The following is a 22,170-nucleotide window of genomic DNA, read 5'->3' on the forward strand; positions in this document are numbered from 1 at the left end:
GTCCTTTAAATCTCAGTGTGGAAGGCTCGAGCGTGGCAATTGTCAATTTCTGATGAAACAGTGTATTTATCTGCTAGGCCAGTGTGTGAGGTATAGTCGCTTAGCTCCCTTGACGGGATTTCATCGGATTAGCGCATGCATATCGTCCACTAGTCGACAGTATATAAAGGCCAGAGATCCTGAGTGGGGATCAAAGAGAGAAAAGGAGAAGAGAAGCTCGATATTGCGAAACCTTACGAAAATGGATCCACAGATAGAAGCCGTGTTAGCCCCATTCCGAGCATCGGTCAAGGAACAGGTAATAACTAGCATATTGCATGTTAACGTGTACTTGATTCACACTGATAATTTGCTAGAAAACATACCAAGAAAGTTGGTTGTTCTTCAATACTCATTTTACATGTTTTAGGATAAAATAACAAGATGAATAGATGAACATGATGAATAGACGAGTTATATTTGTTTTCTGTTTTATGGTGAATACAGCCAGAGAAGAATTGCCAAAATATTGCAAAATTAAATTCTCTTTCTATGTTGCTATTGCATGAGGTTATAACTTGCTATATGATCACAATAGGTAGAGTATTTTGGGACTGGGACGAGTCCAAATTTACTACCTGGGTACCCATGCACCCACCTTATTACCCCACCCTAACCGGATACCCGCTGTAGGTCTCAAGAGATAGGTCCATATGTCTGATTGGGAATGGTTTGACTGTAGCCCTGGCAAAATGTATTTGGATACTTGTATAAAACGATCTTCTCATGCATACACCATATACACTGAAGTTGACTGAAGGTTTGACTGTTTTTTTATTCAAACATATAAAGTTAGAAGGAATGGGTGCATAGTCAGAAGGAAATGCAAACATTAGTCACTTATAGTGTAACCATAGAGTTCTAGATACTTTTTGCCATTAAACAATATATCACGTGACAACGACAGGTCCATGTAGTCCTGTGGGTACCCGGGTCCTACTCAGTACCCACCCGACCCGAATAACCCGTCCCAGCCCTAGAGTATTTATATATGGTTGGAATTATTGACAAAAATCCAAGCCTTATGATAATGCTCATATGTTAAGGTATCATTAGATCTACTCACAGTTACGAGACTGATTATAGAATATTCATATGAGAGAGAAAGGGCTTCCACTAGGTATCATACACAAAGTAGGCATGTTTACTGTGTTTGAGAATTCATTTAAGTCAGTAAACATTAAATATAGAAAGATAGAATATCGTCTAAACTGACTGATCTAACAAACCAGTCGTATTTATCATGTACATCTGCTTAACCATATTAACAGCGATAGAAACTTACAGTTTTAGCCCACTAGCCCTTAGTTATAAAGCAAAAAACCCAAAACAGCAAATTTCTACTAGTCCTTAGGATACCTTAGCTATTGGGCAGTTTAACAAGGACTATAGGACTAGTGCCAATTTCTAATGCTGATTAACCATGTACCATGTGTTAAGATAACAAAGATTGATAAAAGCATAAATGGTAAAGTTTACAAGATGCTCATGATGCTGGGGAAATTATCTGACTCTACGGACTGGAAGACAAGTAAGAATAGAAGCATCGAAATGCATTGTTTTTTATTTCTAACTTATTGTTGGTTTATTGATTAGAAATTAAAATAAAGAAGGATAAGTGCTCTCTTAAAATCACTTCCTCGTGAAGATATCAGAGATTTTGAGATGAGGAGGACATGGAGGAAGTATGATGTGACATGCTTAGGAACATGTGTTGAAGATTAGGAATGTGCTTAAGTAAATGAGTGATGTATGAAGTTTTAGAGTCAATTTACTCATCTAAATAAGGAACCCTCCAAAAAGTTAATGTCCTTCATAATATGGACTATGTATGCTTCGAAACTTAGCAGCTTGTGGGCCTCTGTCATGGGGTCTGTGTGTATATATTTTACAAATGAACGGTGATGAAGTATTCACCCTGTTTAAACTATAGATATATGTTGATGAAGATGATGAATGCTTTATTGTTTTGAGTTTGCATTTACCAACATTTTGTATTATTTTGATTTATTATGATTAATGAGACACTATGAATGTGCCTGGGGGGCGAGTCTTAATGACTTCCTGCGTTATGATTGCTGTGTGGTTATCGTTATCTCAGGCAGGGGACAACATTTTCACATCAGGCATGTTGTATTTCTTTATTTTGTTTCGTCTGCTTATCCCAAAGATTGCAATCAAACTTTAGAATCAGTTGGTTGTTTTGTCACTTCTATGTCTGTTAAATAATTTCATGATAATAAAAAATTACAAAGAAGTTCATTGTGTGAAGGCAAGTTACTCTTGGACATTTAAAGAAAAACTTTGTGTAGTGTTTGTTTTTTCATTCTAAGACGTGTATGTCTTGTTTCATTTCATCCTATAATTCACTTCAATATTTTTATGCACATTAAGTGGTGGCTTAGACTAACATTTAGTCTCTGAAATGAACATATCGTACAGAAAAAAACAGTTGTTCAGTTATCTTAATAAAAATATAATAAAAAGGAGCCCAGTGACTCTCTTCATTTTCAGACTGCAGTGATCTAGACTTGCCAAACATTATAGACTTGCATGGGCTGTATTTGATATATATTTGTTCAGGGTCTGTAAGACAGACTAGTGGTGGCTATAAGCATGTTTTGAGATGTGATATAAAGATAGGTATCCTCATTGTTCATGATACTTTGAAGTCATTGAATCCATTTTCCCCATCTTCCCTATATAAATGTCAGATATCCTTTGCCGTAGCTGAGTTTGTTATTTATGCAAATAGGGCTAGGATAGACTCCGCTCATCAGCTGATTGTAATCTTCCCATAAACCAATCCCCTAAAATCACATCCTTCACTCCCTGGGACTTAATTACCTGATAATTACTAAGCCTGTCAAGGCCACTCCCTCAATTGATTTGGGCTAGTCCTCATTAACAATGTGTCAGTGAGGTAATGATTGCTGGCAAGGTTAGATTATTAAAGTTTATAACACCAATAAACATGATAAATATCTGCCAAAATTATTTTCTTACGTTTCTTGTTTTACAGATGCAGGTTAGCATGTCCTAAATTTTACGAAACTGAAAACAAAACTAAAAACATTAGTTTTCAAGTTTAGCCTTTTTGTATGTTTGTTAAAATTTTGTATTTGTTCAACTATGAGCAGGTAAGCATGCTACTTTTCATACATGTCATATGTGATGGCTGTTTGAGAATGGACCGCCTCCGTGGTCAAGTGGTAGAGCGTCCTCCCGGAGAGCGGAAGGTCCGGGGTCGATCCCCGGCCGCGTCATACCAAAAGACGTTAAAAGATGGTACTTGTTGTTACCCTATCTGGCGCTCAGCATTAAGGGGCTAAAACAAGGACTGGTCGGCTCGGAGTCAGTATACTGTGTCTGAGTGGGGTATTCATGTTAAACTGCGGCATGGTATCTCAGTGAGCTAGCACTATAAATCGGCATCAGTCCAGACTAGTACGCATGGTACAAGCAGCCACACAAACACACAGACACGTACATGCACGTCGCTATATAAGTGCAATAATCTTTGACGCGACGTTAAACCCCATTTCACCTCACCTGTTTGAGAATGACTTCCAATTCACAAGAATGTTTTAGACCATGTGTGTAGACAGTAACCTGACACCTCACAATCACTATGTAACTGTGGTTACAGTTCCCATGGTTCCTCTTAGTTATGTGTCTCTTTAGACCTTGAGTCCACTTCCTACTTGTACAGAATAATAAACAGACCCACATACTCCGTTAGTTAAAATACTAGTAGCTTCTGATGCCCAGCTGTGTCCAGTGCCTCATACTCCATGTAAATAACATCTTCCTGCCTTAACCTTCATCAGTGTTGCGGGGCGGTCAGGTAGCCTAGTGGTTAAAGTGTTCGCTCTCCACGCCCAAGACCAGGGTTCGATTCCCGACATGGGTACAATGTGTGAAGCCCATTTCTGGTGTCCCTTCCAGCATGTCCAGTGATATTGCTGGAATTTTGCTAAAAGTGGCGCAAAATCATTCACTCATCAGTGTTGCTTTATGGGTGTTTTGCTCAATTAATGTGAATGTTATGAAACACAATTTCATATTTTTGTTTCTGCGGTCAACTGCCAGTGTTAACTATGCCGACCTATGACAAATGTATGACTGGTAGTGAGTTATTAACATAAAGTGGATATGAATGTTGTAGTAAGATTGTCAACTTCACCTAACAATGCATGATTATTAACACAAATCTTGGAAAGACAAACAAACATTAGCAATCAGTTTTGACATAGTCATTAAATAACATGTTATTTGTTTTCCAGGGTGATATAGTTCGGAAACTGAAGTCTGAAAAAGCTACTGACATCGATGTGCAGAGAGCTGTGGCAGAGCTTAAACACCGCAAAAGGGCTTTGGAAGAGAAGGTAGGGAGGCTCTCGATTGACTGGTCTGATTGACATGTCTTACACTGCAGTCAGTGTTATGGCAGATATTTATCCCGGCCTAGAAATAATCCAATCTTTTCCATGCAGACCAGCGGTTGATAACATGAGCAATCCTAGCGTCACAACACCCATAACTCCTCTGCTTACGACAGTCATAACGCTACGATTGCTTTGTGGATTAGGCCCAGAGTCCACTTGCACAGTAAGAGTGATCTTAACTCTATGATGATCGTAATGCCCATACTTTAACATAGATTTACGACAGTCCCAACGCTACGATTGCTTTGTGGATTAGGCCCAGAGTCCACTGGCGCAGTAAGAGTGATCTTAACTCTATGATGATCGTAATGCCCATACTTTAACATAGATTTACGACAGTCCCAACGCTACGATTGCTTTGTGGATTAGGCCCAGAGTCCACTTGCGCAGTAAGAGTGATCTTAACTCTATAATGATCGTAATGCCCATACTTTAACATAGATTTACGACAGTCCCAACGCTACGATTGCTTTGTGGATTAGGCCCAGAGTCCACTTGCGCAGTAAAAGTGATCTTAACTCTATGATGATCGTTATGCCCATACTTTAACATAGACTTACGACAGTGGTAGTGCTACGATTGCGTGTGAAACGAAGCACAGCACCCACTTGCACAAAGCAATCTAACGCTACAATGATCATAACTCCCAATCCTTGGTTTGTGAGCGCTATACACCTCCCAGATTTAACAATTCTACTGTGCAAAGTATGACTGGAATACAGTCACAACTAAACAGTGCCCTTAGATCCTCACTGGGGCCTTGGGTAGCCCAGTGGTTAAAGCGTTGGTTCGTCACACCGAAGACCCGGGTTCGATTCCTGACATGGGTACAATGTGTGAAGCCCATTTCCTGGTGTCCCCCACCATGATATTGCTGGAATATTGCTAAAAGCGGCTTGAATTCATAACCACTCACTCACACACTCACTCGACCCACCCACACACTCACTCGACCCACCTCACTCTCTAACCTCTGTAGGGGCGGTCGAGTAGCCTAGTGGTTAAAGCGTTCGCTCGTCATGCAGAAGACCCGGGTTGATTCCCGACATGGGTACAATGTGTAAGGCCCATTTCTGGTGTCCCCTGCCGTGATATTGCAGGAATATTGCTAAAAACGGTGTAAAACCCATCTTCTCGAGGCAAGTGAGTTAACCGACTAAACACATGATACAAGTCCACTTTCCACCCTTGCCGAATTAGGCTGGTATTATGGAGTTACATATTGGCTGGACTAACGAGTCTATGCATAGTCCAATCAAAATCGCGCAACGAAATCAAAATCCGGTTCGTAAACTGTCGTGCAGATTTCGGTCGACTGCAGGATTTGCAAAGCATGTGCACAGCTAAGTCGTTGTCAACAGTTATTTTCTAAATCTTTTCATGTTTTTAATCCAGGTGCTCACATGATTTGATGCACTTCGTGATGTAAGACCCGTTTTATCACAATATAGGACTTGATATTACCGATCACATCGTTTTGCCACCATTTTGTTTGAAGCAAATGCAAGTGATACGAGAGGTGGAATCTGATTGGTCCATAGGAGAGGTATAGAAGGGACATAACTCGTAATAGCAACTGGTGGCGCTACGATCGAGCCCAGGAATTCCAGGTGAGTTCGGCAAGGGTGGAAACTGGACTTTTAAAGTCAGTTAACTCTCTTGCCTTGGGAAGATGCGTAAAACCACACTCACTCACTCTAACATAACCTAATGTTTGTATTCTCCAGGAGTTGGCACTGGCACCGAAGGATGACTTTGACCGAGGGAAAATGGAGGATTTGTTAAAACAAAGGTTCTTCTACGACCAGTCATTTGCCATATATGGAGGTTAGTAATGACCACAACCAAACGTTCATGAGATTGACGATAGAGCTTTAGTATTTGTGTATGATACTTGAGAAACCCTGAGACTGGTTGTACATTAAATGATGGTAATGAGATTGAAGTTGAAACAATTCCCTGATGGTCATGCGGACAAAGCATCCTAACTTGAATCATGTCTGCGGGTCGAGACCCGTAAAGATCCGGATTAGAATAGGTCTTCAGCAACCCATGCTTGCCGTAAAAGGCGACTATGCTTGTCATAAGAGACGACTAACGGGATCGGGTGGTCAAAGTCGCTGACTTGGTTGATGCATGTCATTGACCCCAATTGCGTGGATCGATGCTCGTGATATCAATCACTGGATTTTCTGGTCCAGACTCGATTATTTACAGACCGCCATCATAGAGCTGAAATATTGCTGAGTGCGGCGTTAAACAACTAACCAACGAACCAACTGTGGGTCGAATTCCATCACAGGACTCAGGAATGTGATGGCCCCTCCGTGTGATACACATCGTTGTTGATAACATGTCACAAAGTGTGTTTACTGTCTGCTAATGAGATGGTCAACAAACTGTGTGACATTTGTGCTTCATATGAAGTCCCAATCATTTGTGTCCTCTGTGGGGAGGGGGAGGTCGGGTAGCCAAGTGGTTAAAGCGTTAATTCGTCAAGCCGAAGACCCGGGTTCGACTCCTGACATGGTTAAAATGTGTCCCCCGCCTTGATATTGGTGGAATATTGCTAAAAGCGGTGTAAAACCAAACTCGCATGGTTAAAGCGTTAGTTCGTCAAGTCGAAGATCCTGGTTCGATTCGGGGCATGGGTACAATGTGTCCCCCGCCATGATATTGCTGGAATATTGCTAAAAGCGGCGTAAAACCAAACTAACTAACTCACTTGTATTTTGGTATCATGTTTGTTACCTAAATCGACTGTGCATTTGTGCAGTTTTACTATATTAATGTCTTCTTATGATTGAAGTCTCACAATTAGGGATGTCATTGTATATCACGATATGGATGTATCATTGCATTTTTAATATCACTGATGTATCAATACAACTACATTCATATATCTCAAATGTCCACAAAGTAATCCATGCATGGATGTGTCACTGCTCACCAGTTGCATGGCATCTATCGATTTCTTTCGGGACTTTCTTGTGTATTTTCTTAAAGTTCCTTCTCCGATATGTATCGATAATTGATCGATATTTATTGTCGTGTGCTGCAGGCGTGAATGGCCTGTACGACTTCGGCCCCATGGGTTGTGCCGTGAAGGCCAACCTGCTGCAAACTTGGAGGAAGTTCTTCATTCTAGAGGAGCAGATGCTGGAAGTGGACACTGCCATGTTGACCCCGGAGGTTGTGCTCAAGTGAGTTGTCGCCCAAAGGTTGTCTTCAACTGAATTGTCTCCCTTTGATCACGGTGGTGTGTTGTCCCAAAATGGTGTTCTCAAGGGAGTTGTCTCCCTTGGTCCTCATTGATGTGTTTTCTGCCACATTTTGACAAGTGAGTTGTCTCCCTTAGTTCATAATGCAATGTTGTTTAAAAGTGGGTTGTCTCCCTTTCTTCACAACAGAGCGTATCACCCAGATGATGTCATCAAGTTAGTTGTCTCCCTTTGTTCTTAATGATGTGTTGTCTCAAATGTTGTCTTCAACAGAGTCGACTCCATCAGTTCGCAATATCATGTTGACTTTTAAGGTCATGAGAGTCAGACTTTTTACTGGATGAAAATATTGCATCCTGGAGGTATAAATAATCGTGAAGCTTTATTGTATGCCTCTGTGTTTCAGAGCATCAGGTCACGTTGACCGTTTCCAGGACTACATGGTAAAGGATTTAAAGAACGGAGAATGTTTCAGAGCTGATCATCTCATTGAAGGTGAAAAATAGTATTTTCCTTACCTTGACAGCGAATTATTTTACATGTACATGTGGTTATTTTGGATACAATTGTCATCATTCTGAGAAAAAGATTTTGTGGTTTTATGTGAATTCATCAGAATAACCTAGACCTTGGTTAGAACTGGTCTTCAGCAATTCGTGCTTGTCGTAAGAGGTGACTAACAGGATCGGGTGGTCAGGTTCGCTGACTTGGTTGATGCAAGGAATATAGCTGAATGCGGCGTAAAACAACAAACATACAAAACATAAGAATAACCATTTATTGTTTACTTTTAAACTTAGTATTGAGGATTGGGATATATTCTTAATTAGAATATTTGTCATACATACATATGACAAGAAATTCAGATTCAACAGCATCGTCATTGGAGATTTCCCTCCTGTTCCCTCTCAGTCAGAATTACCCAAGATGGATATTTACTCAAATGATTGCTATATCCAGAATAACTATTAATCAGGATCTTGTTGTGATGGACTCCGTATTCATGGTAACAGTATACATATGTTCTTGATTTACTCATAGCTCACCTGGAAAAACTGTTGTCTGACAAGAAAGCATCCGATGAAGTGAAGGAAGAAATCAGGAAGATCCTGCCAACAGTGAGTATTTGTAGTTATGTTTCGTTTGGTAAAAACCCAACTATTATACACCTATAGTCAAAGTCTTTGATAAATAAACAACCTTGGTTATCATAGAATGACACATTAGATCAGCTTTGAAAGGAAGACTCTGATTGGCTGAAAATCAGGAATGCCGTGCCACTTCCTGAATTTTAACATTGTTCTATATTCTGTAACCATTTCTAGACCAATCAGCAGTTTAATATTAGACACCTAGCATGTAACAGAGGAAATATTGATACTTTTTACAGTTCCTATGGGTGAACAATCGGCAGCCTTCCTGATGAATTAACATGTGGGCTATCGATGTATTCATTCACACATTTTTTGTGTGAAAAGGCTAAACATATTTAAAAGGGGTTTCCATAACAAAAAGGAAACCTTTTTAACCAGTCAAAATCAAGCATTCTTCAATGTCATGGCAGAATGTGTTTATGAGTTTATTCCATCAGAGCATGTGTCATATTGAGTTTACAAACAGGTGTCAGAATTTAGTTTTCCCGAGTGAAGTCAAGGGAAAGACCTGGATGCTAACACAAGTTTCATAAAATTAGTATTATATACCCAAATATGTTATGATCTGTTTATTATCGGGTAGCCTAGTGGTTAAAGCGTTCGCTCGTCACGCCGAAGACCCTGGTTCGATTCCCGACATGGGTACCAGGGGTCCGGAAACCGTCATATGCGCCGGACATGTCCGATTGGGAATCTCAAATGTCCGTTTTAAAATATTGCTTACCGGACATTTTAAAAAGTATTGTCCGGACATTCTTAAATTTTGACCGGACATGATCAACAGTTAGGACTGATTCTGTCTGCAGTTGCAACACAATGAAGATTAACTACACTGACAAGCTTTGTTTGTTTTGATTGCTGTAAATACATTGTACCTACATGATAGTCCAATCTGTCAATCACTGTAATAGGCAATAAACTGAGTTGACACTGATTAATCGAGGATTAATTACTGAGAACATCTTGTTAATTTGAGTGAAAGGTGTTTACAACTGTACATTAATACCTTGCATCATCGATGTACCTCATTATCCTCACAATGCTACGATACATAACCTCAGACAAGAAGCGAAAGCGTGACGACAGCCAGTCGACCGATGCAGATCAGTCGGGCGGATCTGCCAAACAATGAGGATTTGCAGATTTTATTGTTTTCAGTAGCTAGTCGTATATTGAATCTTGATTGACCGCCATTTTGCTTTCTCGGACGATCGATATCCAATTTTTTTATGGTCAATAATTAAGTACAGATGAAAAAAGTATTCAAATAACTATTGCTATCAACGATATTTTAGTATTTGTGATTAAAATATCTGTCTTGTTTTTAAAAAAATCTTTAGTTTAAAAAAAACCCTTTTCCCGTGAGGTCACGTGATAACCAAATATGGGATAATAGTCTCGATCCAAATGTTACAACGCGTACACTTGAGCAGACTCATGAATATAACTCATGAATATTAATTAGACCATTCACTACGTTAACAGATCGTTATTATAACAGAAACAAACATATTTTTTCCATGTAAATCTAAAATGATATTATTTGTTATTAATTGTCCGGTAAATTAAACAATTTAAATTGAAACAATTCATAATTCATCATATTATGAATACGTAAACTTGTAATGTGTGTGAAAAGTCGTACTAAAATACGCTATTTGAAGGGGGCGTGGCCTAAATGCAAATGTCCGATTGGGATTTTAAATTTTCCGGACCCCTGATGGGTACAATGTGTGAAACCCATCTCTGGTGTCCATCGCCGTGATATTGCTGGAATATTGCTAAAGAGGTGACTAATGGGATTGGGTGGTCTTGGTTGATGCAAGTCATGTGCATGGATCAATGTTCATGATGTCATTCACTGGATTGTCTGATCCAGATTCGATTATTTACAGCCTGCTGTCATATAGCTTGAATATTGTTAAGTGCAGTGTAAAACAACAAACAAATGCACTGTGCACACCTCTCTAGCAGACACTTTACTTGCAAGCTGATCACTCAGCCAAGTCGTACTACATGAACACACCCTTTTTCCAAGTCCTGGGTTCTGTTCCACAAAGCGATCGTAGCCGTAAGACGATCGTAACTCCCATACTTTAACATAGACTTACGACAGTCTTAGCGCTAAGATCGCATTGTAAAACGGGGCCCTGGCCCCTCAGATTGTATGGGGGGGCACGGGTGGCCCAGTCGTCTAAGGCGCTGCGTTTCGCCCTGCAGAGTTGCGTCTCTTGGGCACGCCAGAAACCTATGATTTGTGGGTTTCGAATCCCGGTTCGCCCCAATTATGTTTCTAGGTTTGTCAGCACCATACCCGTGCTCGTTGGTTTCACCGAAGTGGTAAACGTTTAGACCTGCATCACTTCGGGCTTTCCTCCCACATTAAGCTGACACGCCGTGATATAACTGGAATACTGTTAAAAGCGTCGTTAAACCCAACTCACTCACTCTCTCAGACTGTATTGGCTTTGCTCAACTCTTGAACCACACAGACAATTAACATGTCCTTGTATTCCTAGATTGACGGTATGAGCAAGGACGACATGGGGGAATGCCTCCGCAAGTACAACATGAAGTCGCCCGTGACCGGCAATGATCTGTCCGACCCCATGGAGTTCAACCTGATGTTTGCCACGTCCATCGGCCCTACTGGCCAGCTCAAGGGGTAGGTTGACCAGAAGAAGATTAAAATGGTTTCAGACAAAGAACCAGAGAAATTTTCTCTACATAAATGGAACAGATATTTACTTTCATATGGTCATTTTCATAATTATTCTGCTTCATAACCTAATGTTATTTCGTCACTCAACAAATCTATATATTCTTGTGCAGTATGCAACTTGCCCATCTTCCCGAGGCAAGGGAGTTAACTGACTGAAGTTCAGTTTCCAACCTTGCCGAACTAGGCTGGAATTATGGAGTTACAGTTTGGCTGGACTAACGAGTCTATGCATAGTCCAATCAAAATCGCCTAACGAAATCAACATCCGGTTCGCAAACAATATGGATTACAACATGCAGATTTCAGCCGACTGAAGGATTTGCAGAGGTTGTGTAACGTCAACTGGGCGTCGACAGATATTTTTCAAATCTTTTCATGTTTTTTAATCAACGTGCTCATTTAATTTCATGCATTTCGCGAAGTCAGACCAATTCTATTTCAATGTAGATCTTGATCATCTATCATGTCGTCTTGACCGGGCGCCGCCATTTTGTTTGAAGCAAATGCAAGTGATATGAGAAGTGGCATCTGATTAGTCAATAGGAGACACATAGAAGGGACATAACTTGTAAGAGCCACTGGTGGCGCTACAACCGAGCCTGGAAATTCCAGCCTAGTTCGGCAAGGGTGGAAACTGGACTTTTAAAGTCATTTAACTCCCTTGCCTCGGGAAGATGTCTACTGGCCATGTGACCATTAATATTGTAATGGATGACCGCATTTCGGCAGCTTTGGCTCCCAAGAGTTTTCAAGGCTTTGGTTCTGCCCCACACTGAAACACATCTAACACATGTGGCGTTTCCTTGGGCAAGGGACTTTATTATTATGAATAAACTGTCAATACACAGTACACAGATATTAAGAAATGATGTGATATTCCCAGATCAGTCCCCATTGACGACCTGTGAAGATTCCAGGGTAGAATAGGTCTTCAGCAACCCATACTTGCCGTAAAAGGGGACTACCCTTGTCGTAAGAGGCGACTAACGGGATCGGGTGGTCAGACTCGCTGCCTTGGTTGATACATGTCATTGATCCCAATTGCGTAGATCGATGCTCATGATGTCAATCACTGGATTGTCTGGCCCAGGCTCGATTATGTTACAGACTGCCGTCATATAGCTGGAATATTGCTGAGTGTGGCGTTAAACAACAAACAAACAAAACATTGACACTCCACAAAGGGAGGTTTGAAACACATTCATTAGCTAATTTCCACACTTCGAATTGTACGACTTCAAGACCACTGATGCAACATTAACTCTTAGACTGTACTTCACTTCATGACGATCTTCAAACTAATTCAGCAGTCTAAGGGTTAAACACTCACTCAACCTTTGCCTTTTGTTACAGGTTTTTGAGACCAGAAACGGCCCAAGGTATTTTTGTCAACTTCAAGAGGTTGTTGGAGTTTAATGCTGGGAAGCTGCCATTTGCTGGGGCACAGATCGGCAACTCCTTCAGGAATGAGATCTCACCACGATCAGGACTCATCCGAGTCAGGTAGATGTTTATTTGCCACTTTACACCACAGATCAGCAATATCACATCAGCCTGTAAATAATAAAGTCTGGGCCACGCAAACCAGTGGTTAATAAACGTCTCACAACCCTGTTTATCTTCATGTTGTAGAGAGTTTACGATGGCAGAGATCGAGCACTTCTGTGATCCAGACTCTAAGGATCATCCCAAGTTTGCGGACATTGCTGACCTCGAGTTCCCATTGTACTCTGCCTGTAACCAGATGGACGGCAAGCCCCCAGAGGTCACCAAGATTGGCGAGGCAGTGAAAACAGTACGTATCAGTGAGACACAAGGTCCTGAATATCTGTTCAGTGGTTATAGGTTTGGTGGGTTTATCAATTCTGGTACGAGACCCGTGAAGATGCGGGGTAGAATAGGTCTTCAGCAACCCATGCTTGTAAAAGGCGACTATGCTTGTCGTAAGAGGCGACTAACGGGATCAGGTGGTCAGGCTCGCTGTCTTGGTTGATGCATGTTTTCTCATCCCAATTGCATGGATCGATGCTCATGATGTCAATCACTGGATTGTCTGGTCCAGACTTGATTATTTATAGACAACCCTCATATAGCTTGAATATTGCTGAGTGTGGCGTTAAACAAAAAACAAATACAAGTTCTGGTATGAGTGCATGTTTCCTATTTTCACAGTAGCTTTTGAATGCATTCGTTTATTGGTAGAAGGGGCTTTTTTTAGGCAGTGATGAGAAAATAGTCAGTGCATCTGGTCAAGAATTATTCAAAATTTTGTCACTTTTTGTTTTGATTTTTGTAGTTGAAAAGTCCAGTCCATTGTTTCAATGACCTATGCATTAAGTCCATTCAGGGATTATTTTGCTAGTCATTTTTTTCCAGATCTGTTTAACTCATTTATGATAACTGATTTGTATCCTGATTCGTGTCAGGTGTGACTTGACTCTGCCAGGGTGGTGGGGAGTTTCTCGTACATCCATGTTCGTATATGATCTGGGATTATGTACTCATCACTCTGTGTTTTCAGAAACTGGTAGCCAATGAGACCCTAGGCTACTTCATGGCACGGATTTTCCTGTTTTTGACCAAAGTTGGTGTTGACCCCAAGAGGTTCCGATTCCGACAGCACTTGTCCAATGAGATGGCTCACTACGCCTGTGACTGCTGGGACGCTGAGATGAAGACATCCTACGTATGTTAATATAAGTCTTACGAGGTGATGCTGAGATGAAGACATCCTACGTATGTTAATATAAGTCTTACGAGGTGATGCTTAGATGAAGACATCCTACGTATGTTAATATAAGTCTTACGAGGTAATGCTGAGATGAAGACATCCTACGTATGTTAATATAAGTCTTACGAGGTGATGCTTAGATGAAGACATCCTACGTATGTTAATATAAGTCTTACGAGGTGATGCTGAGATGAAGACATCCTACGTATGTTAATATAAGTCTTACGAGGTGATGCTGAGATTAAGACATCCTACGTATGTTAATATGTCTTACAAGGTGATGCTGTAAAAGTCATCCTACATATGTTTATATAAGTCTTACGAGGTGATGCTGAGATGAAGACATCCTACGTATGTTAATATAAGTCTTACAAGGTGATGCTGAGATGAAGACATCCTACGTATGTTAATATAAGTCTTACGAGGTGATGCTGAGATGAAGACATCCTACGTATGTTAATATAAGTCTTACGAGGTGATGCTGAGATGAAGACATCCTACGTATGTTAATATAAGTCTTACGAGGTGATGCTGAGATGAAGACATCCTACGTATGTTAATATAAGTCTTACGAGGTGATGCTGAGATGAAGACATCCTACGTATGTTAATATAAGTCTTACGAGGTGATGCTGAGATGAAGACATTCTACATATGTTAATATAAGTCTTACGAGGTGATGCTGAGATGAGGACATCCTACGTATGTAAATATAAGTCTTACGAGGGGATGCTGAGATGAAGACATCCTACGTATGTTAATATAAGTCTTACGAGGTGATGCTAAGATGAAGACATCCTACGTATGTTAATATTAATCTTATAAGGTTATTTCTAGGGCTGGGACAGGTAACTCGGGAACTTGGGTCAAGTGGGTACTGAGTAGGACCCAGGTACCCACAGGACTACCCGGACATGTGGTTAGTCACGAGATATACTGTTTAATAACAAAAATGATCTAGGACTCTATGGTTACACTATAAGTGACTAATGTTTGCATTCCTTCTGACTTCATATGTTTTTATAAAGATAAAACTTCAGTCAACTTCAGTTTATGCATTAAAGAAAAGTAAAGTGCACTACTCCCCATGTCTTCATTCTTGAATCCAGAAAAGTGTTTGAAGCATATAAACAATAATTGTTACTTGTTACCATGGTTACTTTGTGACTGTTGTTTCAGGGTTGGATCGAGTGTGTGGGCTGTGCTGACCGGTCGTGCTATGACCTCACCCAACACACCAAGGCCACCAGTGTCAAGCTGGCAGCAGAGAGGAAACTGCCCGAACCAATATCCTTGTTTATCTAAGTTACACCCAATTGGGATTCCAAGACAGACAGGTCCCCAGTACCTTATGCGTGTCTCCCTGTGGGGATTTTGGGAGCAATAGGTCCCCAGTACCTTATGCTTGTCTCCCTGTGGGGATTCTGGGGAGCAATAGGTCCCCAGTACCTTATGCTTGTCTCCCTGTGGGGATTCTGGGGCGGAATAGGTCCCTAGTACCTTATGCTTGTCTCCCTGTGGGGATTCTGGGGAGGAATAGGTCCCCAGGGTCCCATGATTGTCTCCCTGTGGGGATTCTTGGGCAGAATAGGTCCCTAGTACCTTATGCTTGTCTCCCTGTGAGGATTCTGGGGTGGAATAGGTCCCCAGTACCCCATGCTTGTCTCCCTGTGGGGATTCTGGGTCGGAATAGGTGCCCAGTATCCCATGCTTGTCTCCTTATTGGGATTCAAAGACAGACCAGATCCCCAGTGTCCCATGCATGTTTCCCTGTGGGGATTCTGGGGAGCAATAGGTCCCCGGTACCTCATGCTTATCTACCTGTGGGGATTCTGGGGCAGAATAGGTCCCCAGTATCCCATGCTTGTGTCCCTGTGTGGATTCAGGGGCAGAATGAATGGTAGCACAGTTGCAAGGGTGTAGGTTTATGACATGGTAGACAACTTCCGGTTCATGTAGTATCAGTGACTGTTCAATAAGTTAATGGGATATTTGATGCATTTCTCTACCTTCAGTCTTGTGGTGTATGAGCCCACCTAGGTTCTAAAACCCCGAACACCATGCTAGTGACACATAGAACTCGTAATATTTGAGCAGTTTTACTGCTGTGGACATTTTTGTGTGGATAATCACACTTTTTTACAATGAAATGAGGAATGCATACCTCCTGCACCTATTTTGAAACTACTGTTACTATGGTTGCTATGGTTACATGGATTATTCCCTAACGGTCCCACAAAACAATCAGCGTATACGAGTGTGTGCCGGAGAAGGGCGGCCTGGGCAAGGCTTTCAAAAAAGATGCCAAGGCGGTGACAGCTCACTTGACTGGGATGAGTGGGGATGAGTTGTCTACCCTTGAACAGGCACTGCAGGATAAGGGGTAAGTTGATAGTGTGTATTGAACTGTGTTGACTACAGTGTGCCTTTGCTCGTACAGAGTTGTGTCCCCTAGGTGCCGTTGGTAGTACATACTTGTGTACCCCAGGTGCCTTGGGTAGTACGTAGTTGGGGCCCCTAGATGCCTACGGCGGTATAGAGTTGTGTTTCCTAGGTGCCTTGGGTAGTACAGAGTTCTGTACTTTGGGTAGTACAGAGTTGTGCCCCCTAGGTGCCTTTGCTAGAACAGAGTTCTGTCCCCTAGGGGCCTTGGGTAGTACAGAGTTCTGTCCTCTGGTTACCTTGGGTAGTACAGAGTGGTGCCTTGGCTAGTACAGAGTTGTGTACCCCAGGTGGCTTGGCTAGTACAGAGTTGTGTCCCCTATTTCTTATCTGTGGTCTGTCAGGACCATGCCTACACACACGATTTGTATGAACATGGTAATCGCCAACTATATGGGTGATACAGCATGATATGAACACAAATTTATCATATTATTAATTGTTCAGAGAAACATTGTGTATATTTCAGTATTTCAGAATGTGCTACATTATATATTGAAGGTTTTATGTCAGGTTTAGTGGACATGGTGGCATCTTGTGTTCGTTACTCAGCAACACAATTTACTTTTTTCAGAGAAGCTGAGATTAAGGTGGATGGGCAGAAGTTTACTGTGAAAAAGGAAATGGTGACTTTCAAAAAATATGACAAAACCATTCATGGTAAGTCTTTCTAATAAACTGACAGTTGAAATCTTAAAGGGCCAGTACGTCAACGGTTCTGGTTGGTTGTATGTCACACCTTTAGTTCATGCACGAATTCAAAACAATAGAACTCCGCACAGCAAGGCCGACAACCCAAGCTGTTGGTCATGTTTTTATTAGAGGCAAATTGATAGAGAGAACCTGTGTGTTTTTTTACAAATTTGTTACTAAATACTTATTGCTAGCTTGATTGGATTAGAAGCCAGTGTTTATCAAAGCCAAGATTACAATATAAATAAATGCCTTACCTGTGTGAAGCCTATCATGTTGCAGAAACAATGCAGGGGCATTCCTAACTTCTAAGTAATGCCTTTCAAACAATTTATTCCTCGGAAGGAAGCACTTCCTGACCTGTTAATAAGCCTAAAACCATGGTGTGGTAAATAGAGCCAGAACTTCTCTCGCGAAATAATGCTTCAGAAGGGTTGACTCACCAGCACTTTAATTATAATACCGTAGTCGCCCTAATAAGCGCCTCGCTCTAAAAAGCGCCCACAGTGATACTTGCTAATATATTGGCTAGTGAACAATCCCAATTGGCACCCTTCCGATTGATCAATGTACACAAGACTTATTTTTTCGCGTATAGTACACCCTCAAGTGTTATATGCACCCTTAATTATTGGCAATTAAATTCTGGAAAAATATATCTGTCGTACATAAACATTTCAGGCTGTCAGCATAAACCACGAAATTTATCTTTCAACTCTGTTTTTTTTTCACCAAAATAATATTCTAATAAGAGCCACCTGTTTCTAATTTTGAGAGCGCCCTGGGCGTATTACGTCAAATACGGTAAGTTCATATGGATGTTGTGAAAAAGTCGTGGCAGTTGGGTAGCCTAGTGGTTAAAAGCGTGCGCCAAAGACCCAGTTCGATTCCGGACATGGGTACAATGTGTGAAGCCCATTACTGGTGTCAACCGCCATGATATGGCTGGAATATTACTAAAAGTGGTGTAAAACCATACTCACTGTGATAAAGTCACTTGCATCAAGATACATTGAACCGTTGATGTGCCTCTGTGATGTAAGCATGTGTTCCCTCTTTCTGAGACAAACACCTGTGATTATGGGAAATATATGCCAACTGTACATTTCAGTGGAGGAGATTGTCCCATCTGTGATAGAACCCTCGTTTGGTATTGGGAGAATCATGTATTCGGTCTTTGAGCACAACTTTAAAGTCCGAGAAGGTGATGAGCAGAGAACAGTGAGTTTTTTTGTTGCATATTTCTCATATATATTCACTGGCTGTTGGATGCTTTTGATGATAGGTATATGATAACAGTGTTTCACTGGGTATGTGGTAACATTTTATGACAACTATGTGATAACAGTGTTTCACTGGGTATGTGGTAACATTTTATGATAACTATGTGATAACAGTGTTTCACTGGGTATGTGGTAACATTTTATGATAACTATGTGATAACAGTGTTTCACTGGGTATGTGGTAACATTTTATGATAACTATTTGATAACGTTTCACTGGGTATTTGGTAACATTTTATGGTAACTATGTGATAACAGTGTTTCACTTCGTATGTGGTAACATTTTATGATAAACTACGTAACACTGGCAGTGTGGGTTCGAATCCCAGCTGGGACTCAAACCCCCAAAGTACGAGAATCTGTACTTTACTAAGAAGGTGTTATTCAAAGTATGACATCTTTTACACTTGACCACTTTCTAAATGGCATTGTGTGTTCATAGCTTTTGGCCATGGGAGCCGTGCCAATTTGCTCTTGTCAGAGGGGTACACAAAGTACATGATCTAGACTACCAGTTGTCGGACTTTCATTTTTGTGGGGGGCGGTCGGGTAGCCTAGTGGTTAAAGCGTTCGCTCGTCACGCCAAAGACCCAGGTACGATTCCCGACATGGGTATAATGTGTGAAGCCCATTCCTGGTGTCCCCCGCTGTGATATTGCTGAAATATTGCTAAAAGCGGCATTAAACCATACTCACTCACTAATTTTTGTGGAAGCCTCGGTGGCTGAGTGGGTTAGATCGCTGACTTTGTGTGCTGGCGATTAGGTGCCTCACATTTGATAAGCATGTGATTTACTGGGTATGTGGTAACATTTTATGATATCTGTGTAACACTAGCAGTGTGGGTTCAAATCCAGGATGGGACTCAACCCAAAAAGTAAGGGATCTGTTCTTTACTATGAAAGTGTTCTCCCAAATATAACATTTGTTATATATGATACCAGTGTTTCACTGGGTGTGTGGTGACATTGGTCAGTGAGTATGTGATAGCAGTGACATGACAACATTGTATTTGTGCAGTACCTGACGCTGCCGCCAATCATCGCCCCCTACAAGTGCTCCCTGCTGCCCCTCAGTAACAACCCAGACTTCGCCGCCTTCATCAAGCAGCTGTGTAAGTTCATGGAATAACACTCATAACACACCCAGGCAGGCTAGTAAACATCGTCTATATCACACAGGACATACAGTTTGTGATTTCTGATTTGTTATAATTTTCTAAATGTAACGATCGGACCAGACAGTAGTAAGAAAAGATTTTAAAAAGGATTTTTAAAAATCTTGGTTCTCAGGCACCGCCCACATCATCATAAAGTTCAAAGCGCAATTAGTTTTTATTTTGATTTAAGAAAAGTAAATAAATAAAATCCTGAAATATTCCAATCACAACCTTAGTCAAATATTGTATTCCAGTATTTTACTTATCAAGGAATATTTTACATCTCATAGCGGTTAAAGCGTTTGCTCGTCACACCAAACACCCAGGTTCGATTCCCAACATGGGTACAATGAGTGAAGCCCATTTCTGGTGTACCCCATTGTGATATTGCTGGAATAGTGCTGAAAGCCGTGTAAAACCTCACTCACTCACTCACTCACTCACTCACTCACTCACTCACTCACTCACTCACTCACTCACTCACTCACTCACTCACTCACTCACTCAAGGCTCAGGTTTCATTCCCAACATGAGTACAATGTGTTGCAACCCATGTATGGTGTGATAGTGTGGGAATATTGTTAAACAAAGCACTCACTCACTATGTTTTCTTTAGCCCAACAACTGACTGAGTTAGACGTGTCACACAAAGTGGATGACAGTGGCGGCTCTATTGGACGCCGGTACGCCCGTACCGACCAGATTGCCATCCCCTACGGCATCACCATTGACTTCGACAGCCTGAAGACTCCACACACCGCCACCCTCCGGGAGAGGGACACACTGAAGCAAGTCAGGGCACCGGTAGGTTACCATGGTTACTGTCTGCTATATTTAATTTACTAGATGATGACATAATGTCCTTTCTAAAAATTCCATTTGTCAACCGTACGTAAACTCGAACAAATTGAAACCTCAAAACTCATCTTTTCAAAACAATGTACTGTAAAATAGTACTGTCGTGTAGCGCTGTGAGCAACTTGTCGTTATACACACTGACACACGAATATTACATCACAGAACTTGAGTATGGCCTGTGACATCACTTCCAGTTGGTGCATGTTGTATATTTTCGATGGTGTTTGGTTCACTCAACATTGTTGGGATTTATATCGGCCCACCTTTTGTTCATTGTGTTGTGGTGAAATTTAACAACTGGGAATAACGGCAATGTTCCTTTCCTCTGTAGGTGTGTTTGTAACTGGTGCCTTTTGATAGTTTGGGATTTTTTTTTTGATTTTTTTTTTTTGAGTTTCCATGGCAACGACTTTGACTTAGACTGAAAATGGCGGTAGTCCTTGTTTCCAGAGCAGATCTTGAAAACCTTACCATATGTCTTCACTAAACTTGGCACATAGATAGGTCTAGTGGTGAACTGGTGCCTTTTGATAGTTTGGGATTTTTAGCATGTTGTTTCTATCTCCAGATTGAAGAGCTACCCGAGATAGTGCGTGATTTGGCTGTGGGTCGGAGGACGTGGGAGAACGTGCTGAACAATTACCCCCTGTTTGAGCAGCAGGAGGCCAGTTCCAAGTGAACAACTACCACCCCCCGAACAATACGTGGCAGTGAAAGTTCATGAACAATTCTGAAGTGCCAAATGCCGTTTGGCACCCGCTTCTTGAGAAGCTGTGATACATAGAATGGAGGAAGGGACATGCTTTTCTATTTATGTGCATCACACAGCATGTGGGAGCCACAAAACGATCGACAGAGGTGTGTGCAGCTGTAGCAGTTGCCAACAAGTTCCATGACAACTTGCCATGGAAACGTTTAAAGTTCCTTAGACAACAGTACCATGGCAACTTATATGGTTGTCCGGCAACAGTTACCATGTCATGGATTCTGGCAGCTGTTGCCATGGTGATTTGAAATGGTTGCCTGGCAGAGGAAGGTGAAGGTAGTGAGACTCAGGAAAGATGAACAAGACAAAGGTGCTCAACGACCTCATATAGTCATCATTCCAGCAGGACTTGATGCAGGATTCACAAACTATCACGGCTCCTTTGCAGTGCAAGGAAAATTTACACACACTGAAACTTTACGAGCATGTGCAATGTTTACTGAAATTATTTTCCAAATTTATAATTTCATTCTTTATGGGAAGGGTTTCAAGGTATGTTCTGTTACATTTGTATGTAATAAACCACTCCATTTGAACCAATGTGTCCTCCTTGTTGTTATACCCCGCCCCAATGAAGTTGGCGGGGGATATAGAAATGGGTTCCGTCCGTGTGTGCGTGTGTGCGTGTGTGCGTGTGCGTGTGCGTGTGCGCGTC

The 22,170-nt window shown here is 41.4% G+C and overlaps 1 protein-coding gene across 1 annotated transcript; it reads left to right on the forward strand.

Moving 5' to 3' along the window:
* The first annotated feature begins 6 nt into the window (after positions 1–6).
* Positions 7–22,051, forward strand: LOC124117107 (glycine--tRNA ligase-like). Its single transcript, XM_046478836.2, has 17 exons — positions 7–298; positions 4,326–4,427; positions 6,215–6,314; positions 7,549–7,690; positions 8,115–8,203; positions 8,750–8,826; positions 11,382–11,527; positions 12,938–13,087; positions 13,217–13,379; positions 14,106–14,270; positions 15,494–15,601; positions 16,552–16,697; positions 17,331–17,416; positions 18,561–18,670; positions 19,753–19,846; positions 20,508–20,695; positions 21,318–22,051. Exons 1-17 carry the CDS (start codon positions 53–55, stop codon positions 21,426–21,428), a joined length of 2,223 nt encoding a protein of 740 aa, XP_046334792.2. The 5' UTR covers positions 7–52; the 3' UTR covers positions 21,429–22,051.
* Positions 22,052–22,170: the final 119 nt, after the last annotated feature.

The sequence above is a fragment of the Haliotis rufescens genome, unplaced genomic scaffold, assembly GCF_023055435.1.
Source record: "Haliotis rufescens isolate VD_foot unplaced genomic scaffold, xgHalRufe1.0.p SCAF_10, whole genome shotgun sequence".
Classification (NCBI taxonomy): domain Eukaryota; kingdom Metazoa; phylum Mollusca; class Gastropoda; order Lepetellida; family Haliotidae; genus Haliotis; species Haliotis rufescens.

Coding starts and splice junctions, on each gene's coding strand:
- LOC124117107 (XM_046478836.2), top strand. CDS start 53: ATGAAACAGTGTATTTATCTGCTAGGCCAGTGTGTGAGGTATAGTCGC. Junction 4,428..6,214: donor AAAGGGCTTTGGAAGAGAAG/GTAGGGAGGCTC, acceptor TGTATTCTCCAG/GAGTTGGCACTGGCACCGAA. Junction 17,417..18,560: donor ATATGACAAAACCATTCATG/GTAAGTCTTTCT, acceptor TGTACATTTCAG/TGGAGGAGATTGTCCCATCT.